Raw genomic sequence first — 14350 nt, forward strand, 5'->3', positions numbered from 1 at the left:
TTTTCCTTAGATTTTTTTCCCCCAGATATATTGATATAATAGAAAAATGTGTGGAAAGAGTTTTCATTATTAGTTACAACTAATTCTATTTTCACCAGATCAAAATTGTGCTATGGAATCTGCAGTTCTGTGGGAAGCCAACTCCCCCAAAAAGAAGGGTCACATTGCATATTCACTGCACACACGTCTAAACCTTACCAAAGTGAACGTGCCTTTAAGCAACGAGAGCATAGTGAAACATTGCTTCCTATCTTATTGTTTTTGTGTGATTTGTTATAAATTAATGACCACTGCCACTGTGCTGTTTCTTTGGGCAATATTTCCTGCTCCTGTTTCAACTGAAGCAAAGTTGAAAAGCACTTTAATGGTGACTTGAGTAGTTCTTGCATTTGTGTAATGAGTTGAAAACACACAATATAAAGGGCTTTCATGTAACTACACGTGCGTTCTGCCTGGAATCTCTGCCCTGCAACATAGAAACTGACGATATACAAAAACATGTGATCCAAATTTTGGAGATTATATACAGTACTGTTTATAACAAACAAACCTACGTATTGCTGGGAAACGGAAATGCAAGATAAGCTGTATAAATGTATTCTCACTCATGAACATATATTTAGATTTTATCGATAGATGTTTTTCAGGAATAATCAACAATGTCAATTCAGATAACAGCGCACCGCCAAGTGATGCTTAAATAAAAGAGATTTCATAAAAAAGAGAGAGATTTTGCAAGTACACTGGTGCCAAAATGGGCAATTAACCTTACCATGATATTACATTAAACATATAAGGGGAGAAGTGATCACAGATCAAGACATTTTGACAACCACATTATGAAATGAGATCCCTGAGAAGACTGATGCCCTTTTTGTCACTGCACAGTGGATGGGCCACATATATTAATTCAACGAAGGCCTCGTGTGAATAGGATACATCTCATAGTTAAGTTCTGTACTGAAACAAAGACATGACTTGATTATTAATACAGTTTTGTCAGTGTGTGAATGGGGAGAGCTGCTTTCACTGGGTGCCATGACAGAGCAAGGTTACTGAATTGTACCCACAGATTAGAGACCATACGCCTATCTGGCTTCAAAGAACAAGTAGCACATATAAAAGATCCAGTATCGTCATGAACAGCAAACTGTCGTGGGTAATTACTCACAGTACTCTGCCGGACCATGAGCCAAACTGCTCTATACTCTTCAGGGCTTATTTTGGATAGGTGTGGGCCGGCAGGGGGCAGAGTGATCGCCAGTCTTGTGCCCACAGACAGTGACGCCCATCAGGTAAAGGCAGAGCTAACTTGGCGGGGAAAGGGAGAAGCCTGCAGCATGAAGCTCAGTGTCTCAGTGATTTTTTGGGGGGGAATATTAGGGGAAATACTGAGGGGGAATACTTGGGAGAATACTAGGTGGAATACTGAAGGGGAAATACTTGGGAGAATACTGGGTGGACTGCTGACTGGGAATACTAGGGGGAACACTGAGGGGGAATATTTATGGGAATACTTGGGAGAATACTGAGGAGGAATACTTGGAAGAATACTGGGTGGAATGCTGCCTGGGAATACTTGGGGGAACACTGAGGGGGAAAATTTGGGGGAGCACTTTGGAGAACACTGAGGGGGAATACTTGGGGGAACACTGAGGGGGAATATTTGTGGGAATACTTGGGAGAATACTGAGGAGGAATACTTGGAAGAATACTGGGTGGAATGCTGGCTGGGAATACTTGGGGGAACACTGAGGGGGAATATTTGTGGGAATACTTGGGACAATACTGAGGAGGAATACTTGGAAGAATACTGGGTGGAATGCTGACTGGGAATACTTGGGGGAACACTGAGGGGGAAAATTTGGGGGAGAACTTTGGAGAACACTGAGGGGGAATATTTGGGGGAGCACTTTGGAGAACACTGAGGGGGAATACTTGGGAGAACACTGAGGGGGAATACTTGGGAGAACACTGAGGGGGAATACTTGGGAGAACACTGAGGGGGAATACTTGGTGGAATACTGAGAGGGAATACTTGGAAAAACTTTCTGAGTTGCTTTCTGTTTAGAATTGTCAGTTTTCGGGATCTTCTGTCTTTCCTGTTCAATGTTTACAGGTTTTTTTATTAATAAAGTTGTTTTTTTCTTTAACAATTCAGCACCTGAGTTGTTACCTTGCCCATCTGGCAGACATAAACCCCACAACCTGCCACAACAGCTTTATTAAATATACTAAATTATACTGCATCATTAAGAAAACAGATCCCTTACTTCTGTTTTACTTGGAGAAGAATTGGTTCTCTTTGGTATGTAAAAACCTTCAGTCAAAATTCAACCCATTTCTTTTGATAACAAAATGCAAAAATAATTACAATTCTACAAATAAACCATCTGATGGCTAATTTGTAACTTAGCATATATTGTATGAGAACACATCACAATGACAGCCTGTGCGGGCAAATGGGTACGAGTACAGCATGATTTATCAGAATCGGTGCATTCTTACTGATCGCCATAGTGGTTTCATCTGAATCAGGAATGTGACCTCCGAGACCCCACCCAAAATGAGAAGCTGCCTTGCATTCTGTAGGCTTTTCTTTCTACAATAAGTCTGACACAAAGTAGGTCTAATGATAACTGCTCCTCATCAAATGCTGCCTCACACGACAGCATCATGATCATGGCAGGAAGCAGCAGGAATGGGGATGACCTAAAAGTTTAAACACTCAACCTCTGCATGGTTTATTGCTATTGTATACATATAAGGCTTCCAGAGGATGCATAAATGATATAAAGAGGAAATGGGCTAAATGAAGGAATCAGTGTTACAATGTTTTATAACAATTACAAATTAAAGCAACAGCTTTAAACCATGAATTTGATGTCCGTTTTTGAAATGACAACAGAACTTTCTTTGAAATGTTTCGGGTTCAGACTTTTGGTAAGATGCTCTTTTTTATCCTGAATTGCTTATGGGCTGACAGGGGAGGCCATGTGTGACCAAAACCGATTCCTTACCATCAAATTTTTTATGCCTGGACACAAAGGTGCTCCTCAGGTCGTGACTTGTCTCATCCACCAAGTTCTCGAACTCCAGCTTGCTCTGCTGACTCAGACTGTCCTCCATCTCCGACGTGCAGCAGGTATATCCCTGCGGACAGATGCGCAGGTGCTCACCTGGAAAACACCGGAACCAACGTTAATGGCACGCAGGGAAAGAATACGAGTCCCAGAAACAAACAACGTAACTGTGGGACAAAGGTTAGGCTGTTCTCTTAGGCTGTTCTCTGGCTGCTGCAGCCTGCAGTTCGCAGGAATGAGATGTTCTGGGACACGCTAAGCATTCTGCATTCCTGATGTGGGCGGGATGACCAAGCTATAATCTTCTCAAGGGGGAAAGTCAAGGATTCCTTCAGCATCTTGATTAATCCCAACTGTCACTAGTTCTCCCTAATATATATAAATTATATTATGTTTTGGTTTCGCCCCAGCAACCTCAAAAACAATCATGTAATTCCCAGGCGCTGCGATCGGCTCCCATGGCCTCAGTCCTGCACTTACTAATACCGTTCATGCCTTTCATGAACACGGGCACTTTTTTTCACCATTTTGCCGAACTGCACCTCATTTACCACCTAAACCTAAAAAGAAAAACTAGATCTCTGAATCCGTTAGCTTGTGAAAACATCACACGGGTCGGTTATAAGGTCCCCATGGAGATACACTCACGCCTGATAAATTTTCACTTCCTATGCTAGATGTTACACCCATCCCCAGTCCCCTCCGGTAAGGAAACCGGCAAGACTCTGCCACAAAAATATATACAGACATAGCAGGAAACTGATATTTAAATAAATCTGTCATTCGCTCTTCAACAGAATTTACAGTAACTGCTTACGACACATGCTTTTAAGAAATCGTGAATATATATTTGACAAATCAATAAACTTCACTACTTTAAGGCATGAAAAATGATACGGGTGTCAGTAAGAGAGAGGGATGAGGAACTCAGGTCTGCTTCATTAATTTTCAGCACATATTCAGCAGACTTGGATCATGGAGACCTGCTGCCCCCCTCCTACGCATTCATACATGTGACCCACCTAATCAAGCCCAGGGCGCAGAACTTCACCATTACCTGCTCACTGCAGAGCTACTGTCACGAAATCCCACTAACAGCCCATTATAAAATAATCCTTGTAAAAGAACTGAATCCGAAAGCGAGTCTGGTCTGATTGGAACCCCACAGCGTCAGTGTCTCTCAACTGCAAAATAAGGCATCATGATATTTTAATGGCAGCCAAACTAGTGTATTCCTCAATATACCGATGTGTTAACCAGCTCTGACGATCCTCTCTTTGAGAATCACATCTCCAGTGCTAATCTTTAATATTTTTAAGATGATCTGCAACTATTTCCTGAAAGTTCAGGTGACACAAATGTATGATCCTGCTTGTACTGGCAATGGATATCACTGCAGAATAATCTGTGGAGACAGGATCTAGCCAATATTCTCATGTATCTATTAGGAATACTATGGATATTTTTAAAATGATTGGTGTCTTCTTATTAAATGCATTCAACCAGTTATACATGGAGAGAACAATATTTAATGGTGAGAGGCCTTTGAATATCACGGTAAACACGTGAGACAGCCGTGTCTAACCCTGTAGTAGTCCGGGCATAAAATGTGCATGACTGAGTTTGATAGGTGGGTATTTTTAATGGTTTTAATGGTGCTACGCAGTACTCATAAATTAGCAATCTAAAGACCCAATAAAGGATATTGGATTCTCATTTTACAACAGAAAACAAGGTCATTCCAAAGCAGGTATTGATAAACAAGATAAAGCTCAAAATCTCGTCAGAGAGCCAGAACATAGGTTTAGCTTTTTGGTCAGAATTGTTCGTCTCAAGATTTCGGTATGTTTCTAGGTAAATAACCAAAATATTTCCTTGTGCCACGATTAACTGCCTTGTTAGGAGCCTCATCAGGGCCATTTTCCAGTGCGTGGTTTTAGCTCGATCACTGGCAGAGGTAACAAACCTTAATCATGAAAACACACACAAACAACACATCATTCTCGGGTAATTTTGGCAAAAGTTAATATTACCTTCAACTTGGCAAGGGATGGTAACTTTTCTGTATTAACGAGATGATCGACAGAGTATAAGAAATAAATAGCTTCATAACGCAAAAAATCTATGGATTGGGGGGTCAGCTATCGGTAGGGCTACCGGACCCCTCAGGAAATTTATTTTTTAGCTAATGAAAATACTGAATAATTAGCTAAAGAAAATTTGATTTTTTTAAAAAAAAAACGACTCCCGCCAGCTGTTTAGCGTGTTTGGTTCGGCCTTATTTACTCCCCCTTCATAATTTGTACCGTTCCTGCCAGTCATGGTTTCTAACTGACACACTTTGTTATTAGAGGTCAATAATATTCACCTTTTATTTTAAAAGCAGTCAGCGATCGTACGTGTTATTAAGACAGAACCAAGCTGCTTCACACGCTTTCCGTAGCGGCGCAAGCTTCCCCGCGCCCTCCCCCAGGAAACGGCGCCCTAGGCGGCACTGCCGGCCAGCGCTTAATAATGAAACGAGAGCAAATCAAAAACTACTTATGCTGCTGTGTCTGAAATCCTGCGTCTCGCATTCGTGTCATATATAAGTCGGTTGAGGGACAGGTTTGCCAGGTTCGCTTTTCTTTTGGTAAAATTTAGACGAATTTGGATGATGACTGAAAAAAGTGTGGATGATCCGATATTCGGATCGGTATCGGCGCCGAAAGACACGTATTTGACGGATCGGGTATCGGTCATATGTGACCAGTGTGAGCGCAGTGACTCCGCCTGCTGTGACGTCAGGCGCGCGCCAGCCGCCGGCGCGAGAAACACCAAGCACGTTTCATGGCAACTTGCGTGTCCTCGCTTGGAAGATGTTCAGATCGAACTCAAAATCATACTTCGGTTTAAACCAGAACGCAGAAGTAGGCAGGGGCAGGTGAGACGCGGGCAAAAATGTTAGTTTTCTGCGGGTATCCTTCTAAAAATTTGCCAGGATCTGCCAACCCTCCAGAGCTTCCCAAACCATCTTGCAGAAGTCCAATAAACAAATATCCTAAGTAGTCATCGACTTATAGGTTGTATATTTTGCAGTTCAATAAATTCCATAATGCATACAAATGCAACAGTTTAAAAGGAAACGTTTGAGGATCTAGGCTTGGAGCCGGTGCCTTCATGGCTTATCACACCAGATGATGGGTCGGTCCCTTTGCTGCAGCTGCACGCCATTGCTGCAGGAGATGCTGTAATGCGATGGCCACATCTTTTCCGTATTGAGGGAAATGATGATTCCTTACAGTCAATCGATTCTTCCGGAGGTGGACATTTTACCATCAATGGTGGGGTGTCTGTGTTTAATAAAACTGTATTTTTACTTCGTATCATATTGTGCAACTTGCATTGATTATATGTTTACCTATTTTTATGTAATTATATATTTTATTTTAAATTAAAAGGCATCGCTAAGGCTGATCCTATTTAAAGTTTAGCCCCCGCCTTCTCATTAATCTCCAGAGATGCTCCTGATTAAATTATATTAACCGTATCGGCCCTTCACAAAGAAAGAAACCGAGCATGAACGGGGGAGTACCTATGCCCCACCCCCGACGAAATGTCACCTTGACCCGCCCATTATATAGTTTTATGTATTCAACGGCCCCTGTAAAGTGCTGCCCCCCTCCCGAATCTGTCAGGGTATCCATGCCCCTTCGACTCCCCGTGATTCGCTGCACAGGGGATTATTTCTTGTTACCTGAAACGGCGAATTGACTTATTTACTGATTATTAGAATCAGGCAATTTAACTGAACGAAATGCATTTTGAATGGTTTATTCAGTCATATTGTAAGTGCATTTTGATAAAAAAGGAATTGACACCTGTATATTTTTCAGCAAATGTCAGATGATGTGGATTGTTGTACATGCTTTATTTGTCTGAATAAAATTTCAGGCTTAAAGCAGGTCATTTAGAGCTAAGCTTCTGATGCAGGAAAAGGTATTATTAGCAAAACAGAGGTGGCTCAGTGGGTAGCATTCTCGTCTCGCACCTCCTGAGTTGGGCCAAAAAATCTTGGATCCACAATGTGAGTATGTATGGAGTTTGCATATTTTCCCGGAATTAAAAGGGCTTCTTCATACAGGTCAAATGGTGTGAGTGCCCTGTGATAGACTGGCACCCCGCCCAGGGTGTACGCCAGACCCATACCCTGCAATGGACTGGCACCCCGCCCAGGGTGTACCCCAGCCTGTGCCATGTGATGGACTGGCACCCCGCCCAGGGTGTACCCCAGCCTGTGCCCTGTGATGGACTGGCATCCCGCCCAGGGTGTACCCCAGCCTGTGCCCTGTGATGGACTGGCATCCCACCCAGGGTGTACGCCAGACCCATACCCTGCAATGGACTGGCACCCCGCCCAGGGTGTACCCCAGCCTGTGCCATGTGATGGACTGGCACCCCGCCCAGGGTGTACCCCAGCCTGTGCCCTGTGATGGACTGGCATCCCGCCCAGGGTGTACCCCAGCCTGTGCCCTGTGATGGACTGGCATCCCACCCAGGGTGTACGCCAGACCCATACCCTGCAATGGACTGGCACCCCGCCCAGGGTGTACCCCAGCCTGTGCCATGTGATGGACTGGCACCTCGCCCAGGGTGTACCCCAGCCTGTGCCCTGTGATGGACTGGCATCCCGCCCAGGGTGTACCCCAGCCTGTGCCATGTGATGGACTGGCACCCCGCCCAGGGTGTACCCCAGCCTGTGCCATGTGATGGACTGGCATCCCGCCCAGGGTGTACCCCAGCCTGTGCCCTGTGATGTACTGGCACCCCGCCCAGGGTGTACCCCAGCCTGTGCCCTGTGATGGACTGGCATCCCGCCCAGGGTGTACCCCAGCCTGTGCCCTGTGATGGACTGGCACCCCGCCCAGGGTGTACCCCAGCCTGTGCCCTGTGATGGACTGGCATCCCACCCAGGGTGTACCCCAGCCTGTGCCATGTGATGGACTGGCACCCCGCCCAGGGTGTACCCCAGCCTGTGCCCTGTGATGGACTGGCATCCCGCCCAGGGTGTACCCCAGCCTGTGCCCTGTGATGGACTGGCACCCCGCCCAGGGTGTACCCCAGCCTGTGCCCTGTGATGGACTGGCACCCCGCCCAGGGTGTACCCCAGCCTGTGCCCTGTGATGGACTGGCACCCCGCCCAGGGTGTACCCCAGTCTGTGCCCTGTGATGGACTGGCATCCCGCCCAGGGTGTACCCCAGCCTGTGCCATGTGATGGACTGGCATCCCACCCAGGGTTTCCCTGACCAGAATAAGTTATTAGAATAACTGAATTATTATGAAAAAAGATCTAGGAACCTAAGCGTTACGTATACTTTCTGAAAAAAAAAAAACATTCTTGACAGCTGATGAATCTGGCAGAGTGATGTGTACAGAACTGTAAACAACACATCCATCCAGTAAGAATCCACATGCAGCAGTTGGCAATATATCTAGCAAACACATCTCACACTGCATAAGCAATTAAAAAAAATAAATACATACAGGGAATGAGGTAATTAGGGTAATCCTGTGGATTTCATCACACGATAATCTATAAATGAATACCCTGAATTAAGGCTGGCGGATTAATTATCAGAGGGAACATTCTTCTCTATGGCCACTTCACATCTACGGTTTATAGTATTTACGTGGACTTGGACAAACCTACACAGTAATTTAAACAGAAATGATGCCACTTCATTAACTCAGTAAAATTGCTGTTCCGTGTGGGAGGGGTACAGTGACCCTACTGCCTTTCAGAAGTCGTGCATAATTAACTGGTGGGACAGATAAACAAGCAAACTCCATCCCTCCCCCTGCAGGAAGCACGCGGGGTCTCTGGTGGGGCTTCTCAGAGTGAACGCACCGCCGGCTCCGCTTCCTGACGGTGTTTGCGTTTTCTCCTCCCTGTAGTCCTGCTTGCCATTTTACTTTAGTGACAACACCATGGCTTTTTATCCATAGATTTATGATCATATAGTTCTATGGAGATTTTAATGCTCTTGTAAAGGAAAACCTGCTCTCCTGTAAACGACTGTAATAGGAAACCAAAATCTATTTCAGAAAGGCTACTTCCAAGCAAGCTCAGTTTTCCCCAACAGCAACCAGTTTTGGCCAGTAATCTTTAAAAAAGTGACACTCAAACAAATTGCACGCATTTATTTCGACATTAAGATTGTGCTTCTGCTAATGATCACGTTGACATGACATATGAGTTGGCGCTTAGGTGAGCGGTGGCCTTTGATTACGATAATGCGATATCAAAGAAAATGTTGGTGCAATGTCAGACATCATTACCCACCCGTTTAATGATTATCCTTTGGCAATCCACCAGACTAACAAACACAAAATAGTCAATACATAAATAAATAGATGGTTATGAGGATAATATTAATGCAGTTTACTACTATTCTGTAACTTTCAAATACAGCTTGACAACTCTCAGTTAGTCGGTCGATTATATGATTCTTTCCTCTAGTCTTGTATTCATTTTTGTATTCTGGAAGCGGAACGGCTGGGAAACAGGGAATTGCTAAAGGACAGCTGAACAATTACTGAAGACAAGCAGAAGCCCAATATGGAGTTTTTATATTAGAAGGTTATTTAATGGATGCACGCATCATTCAACAACAGTGCAGTGAAGTTCAGTGAGCCATGTGAATTTTTTTTAATAAAGAAAATCATACCTCTTCAGAGAGCACCGAATCATTAAACCCATTAGACCAATTTAGACCAGTGCGCAATTTTTATGCATGTTTCCAACATTCATGAAATGATACCTTTTAGTCCCGTATTTATCTCCACGGCATGTTTGATTCTCGTTTCAAATGTTCCCGCGTGTTCCGGTTTTAACAAAACACTCTGCATCAGCATAGAGATAAATTTCAAGGTCTCCTTTTATAAATTGTATGTAAATTAATTTAATACGGTGTGAACAAGTCCACGGACACAGCATAATATAAAAAATACAGTTAGGAGTCACCGAATTTATAAAGATCACTATGATGAACGTTTTTCGATTCAGTCTTTCCTGATATATTATTAAAAGTAACACCACACACCGTGCAATATGGATCAAAAGCAGAAATTTTATTTAAACACACAAGGCCACTTATCCTTCTAAGTTTGCCCTTTTCATCTCCTGAGGGATCACAGCACATCTTTCTTCATCAGCTGTTCCCACACAATAGAGTCACCATATTTTTTCTGTGACACTGTAAATAGACTGCATCACAGGCATCCATCCATCCAACCATCATCCATCCATCCAACCATCATCCATCCATCTAACCATCATCCATCCATCCAACCATCATCCATCCATCTAACCATCATCCATCCAACCATCATCCATCCATCCAACCATCATCCATCCATCCAACCATCCATCCAACCGTCATCCAGCCATCTAACCATCATCCATCCATCCATCCAACCATCATCCATCCATCTAACCATCATCCATCTATCCATCCAACCATCATCCATCCATCCATCCATCCATTGAACCATCATCCATCCATCCAACCATCATCCATCACCACTTCCCCAGTATGGGATGGTAATATAAAGAGACTTATTTTTTAACTGATTTACTTATTCAGAAGCAAATAATTTTCAGGAATAATTGTTACAATTAAGTAATATATAAATGCTTGGTGTCTGTCTAAATAGTCTGTAAATTAACAGGAGGTAAAGTAGCACATGGTATGCATTTCACATAGCCATGCAACTTAAAGTTACTATTTGCTTTGCCTGGAGGGGGGTCACACGCTTCTACCCCTGAACAGCTTCAGTGACACACATACTATCTTAACGGGAACATTGGAGTCACTGTAGATTGATCAAACAAACCAATCAGGTGGCAGAGAAACAAAGGATGCGTTCCGCTGTACAGCCATCGCGCCATAAAACAGCAGCAATGATGACATGAAATCTACGTCCTGCGGAGACGCGTGCATTAAGCCCCGCAACCTGAATGAACAGGTGAAAAATGCAGCTCAGAATGTTTTTTTCCTTCTTTTTGAAGTTGAAATACCTTTGGTGCTGGCAAAAAAGCTGAATCCTTTTTCTCAATTATTTATATTTTTAGATTTCGACAAATTGAAGCCTTTTGAGCGATTTCAGGCGCCACCTCCCTTAATGTTTGACTCAAAGCTATTTCCAGCTGCACAATGTTCCGCTGCGTTCGGGGCTCTGAGCTCTGCCTGTCAGCTCATAATTTTGATGCACATCATTCTGAACAGGGACGAGGCCCCGTTATTGGAGGGACTCTAACAAAGAGCGGGGGGCGGGGGGGGGGCACGGGTCTGTCAGTCATTTTGATTAAGGCATCAGGAATCCCGATTCCAGTGTGGGTTCCTCAGAACAAACCATTGCTCACCACCACAAAGCCTGAGTATCTTAGCTAAGTGGTTCCCTCTGATATTCGGCTTGGCTGTGTGTACGACTCTACGGACCCCCCCCACCAACCCCCCACCCCATGCCTCCTCCCTCACTGGAGGGAAAGGCCTTCATGTCAACACTGATCTCCCAGAGAGGACAGGGTTGATGAACATGGGAGTGAGTTGTTCATGGTGAAAAAACACGGGCATACTCCCCGTGTGTGGGCCACGCGTGCATCACACTGGACATACTCCCCGTGTGTGGGCCACGCGTGCATCACACTGGACATACTCCTCGTGTGTGGGCCACGCGTGCATCACACTGGACATACTCCCCGTGTGTGGGCCACGCGTGCATCACACTGGACATACTCCCCGTGTGTGGGCCACGCGTGCATCACACTGGACATACTCCCCGTGTGTGGGCCACGCGTGCATCAGAATGGACATACTCCCCGTGTGTGGGCCACGCGTGCATCAGACTGGACATACTCCCCGTGTGTGGGCCACGCGTGCATCAGAATGGACATACTCCCCGTGTGTGGGCCACGCGTGCATCACACTGGACATACTCCCCGTGTGTGGGCCACGCGTGCATCAGACTGGACATACTCCCCGTGTGTGGGCCACGCGTGCATCAGACTGGACATACTCCCCGTGTGTGGGCCACGCGTGCATCACACTGGACATACTCCCCGTGTGTGGGCCACGCGTGCATCACACTGGACATACTCCCCGTGTGTGGGCCACGCGTGCATCACACTGGACATACTCCCCGTGTGTGGGCCACGCGTGCATCGCACTGGACATACTCCCCGTGTGTGGGCCACGCGTGCATCACACTGGACATACTCCCCGTGTGTGGGCCACGCGTGCATCACACTGGACATACTCCCCGTGTGTGGGCCACGCGTGCATCACACTGGACATACTCCCCGTGTGTGGGCCACGCGTGCATCACACTGGACATACTCCCCGTGTGTGGGCCACGCGTGCATCACACTGGACATACTCCCCGTGTGTGGGCCACGCGTGCATCAGAATGGACATACTCCCCGTGTGTGGGCCACGCGTGCATCACACTGGACATACTCCCCGTGTGTGGGCCACGCGTGCATCACACTGGACATACACATTCAATCAGGTTGCTTTTAAATGACAAACAAAATGCCTGCAAGAGACCAGTCTTGTGAAACTATTTCTGTGAACAGTCTTACCCATTATGCCTCAGAGTGCATTTCTTTTTAAAAATATCATTTTTTGCATACATGAATATTTGAAATGTCATATAAAAATCACTAAAAACATTGTAACTTTTTACACATCTGAATTTTTTATATTTCATAAATTTCCTGTGTCGTATGTAGAGGTATATTATTAAACAGACTTACTGAAACTCTAATTGTAATCTAGAAACCTATGTGAGGTACGATTCCAGCCTTTAAAGTGTCATCCGTTTATTTACATACGCCGTGAGCGACAATTGGAAATAGAAGGTTCAGCATTGTCAGACGCCTGATGAAGGAAGGCCTTGTTGGGGAGGGGAAGGCACATTACAGAAGGTTATCTGAATGACCCATGAGGTCATTCTGCTCTGGAAATAAACAGCTATATCTCCAAGGCACAGCAAATGGCATTTCTCTAAATGCGAAATTTGATGACTTTTATCCTCTGTGAAAACAGGGACACAGAGGAAAACATTGCATAAAAAAAAATGTAATCCAGGAGTGTATTACCATAATAAGCAATACAAGTACATATGTTGCTATATTTCAAAGTCCACTTAGTTAATACCAAAATTACTTACATTAACATCATTACTAAGTATATTTTAAGTCATTAGTAGCAGCTATAATTAGACAAGAATTTTCCTTAACATTAGATAAATCCATCATTTTCCTCTTTTCAGCTCAGTTTATAATTACAATGTTCTCATTACTTAAATATTTAAATTGAATCGTAGTATGTTTGCTATATGCTGTCAAGTACATAATCTTCACAAAATGCACTCAATTAATGCACATGCAGGCAAAAGGTATTTGTATTCCTGCATTGAGCCTTGAAGCACAGAAAGAAACTCTCTTCGTAATGCTACTTTCAGTTTGGAGGAAAAGCAACACAACAACCTGTGTGATATATATACAGAAAGCCAGAAGTCGATGTGAAATAGGGCAAAATACCAGAGTTCTCCAGATTTAACAGTCAAAACACTTTTATAAACAGGTCAGCACAGGCAGACCTGTTCTCTCAATTATCATGTAAGATCAGTTAAAAACGGATTTGCTTTGGAAGCACTGCCTGCTGAAAGTCATTCTCATTAAGCCGTTTATTGCATTTGGTAACAGTAAGCAAGTGTGAGGAAATAAATGAGGTTTTTCTTGGAGGTGACAGGGGAAGATGCCCCCCCCCAAGTATTCTCTGCTTTTAGGTGCAAAGTCATGCAAGGTCATCATACTGCTGGTATTTTCAACAACCACAACAGGAACAACAAAAAATCCGTACGGCAGAGGATAAATGAAAAATTTCATGCTAATGACCGAGCTCGGCATTCTACTCGGTGCTTCTGGCTTTCGGACACATGGGAGATTTCCGGAAAGATCCAGCTCCTTGGAACCGGGAGAGGAGAAACACCTGTAAACCGGAACCTGTTGCTCACAGTGTCGGGCAAATGGTGGCAACGGCACTGCGGCAGTGAGCAAAAGCTAGGAGCTCCATCTGCCCAGGTGCTGCTACACGCCATTCATCTCTGTCAAGCCACTGCCTTGGGGGGCAGGGCCCCGGACTGGCCCTTACAGGGGGCGGGGGAGACGGTGGCAGGAACGTGACGGTCCCTCCAAGTGATCAGCAGAGCTCAGCTCTCC

At 44.7% G+C, this 14350-nt stretch overlaps 1 protein-coding gene across 1 annotated transcript in view; it reads right to left on the reverse strand.

Annotated features, from left to right (window-relative positions):
• The window catches only part of LOC125709706 (glypican-6-like), a 184929-nt gene that overhangs the window by 141405 nt on the left and 29174 nt on the right, over positions 1 to 14350 (reverse strand). The window contains 1 exon segment of the mRNA XM_048978401.1: positions 3021 to 3179. Coding sequence (XP_048834358.1) covers positions 3021 to 3179 — 159 coding nt within the window.

This window comes from Brienomyrus brachyistius, chromosome 16 (assembly GCF_023856365.1).
Source record: "Brienomyrus brachyistius isolate T26 chromosome 16, BBRACH_0.4, whole genome shotgun sequence".
Taxonomy (NCBI): Eukaryota; Metazoa; Chordata; class Actinopteri; order Osteoglossiformes; family Mormyridae; genus Brienomyrus; species Brienomyrus brachyistius.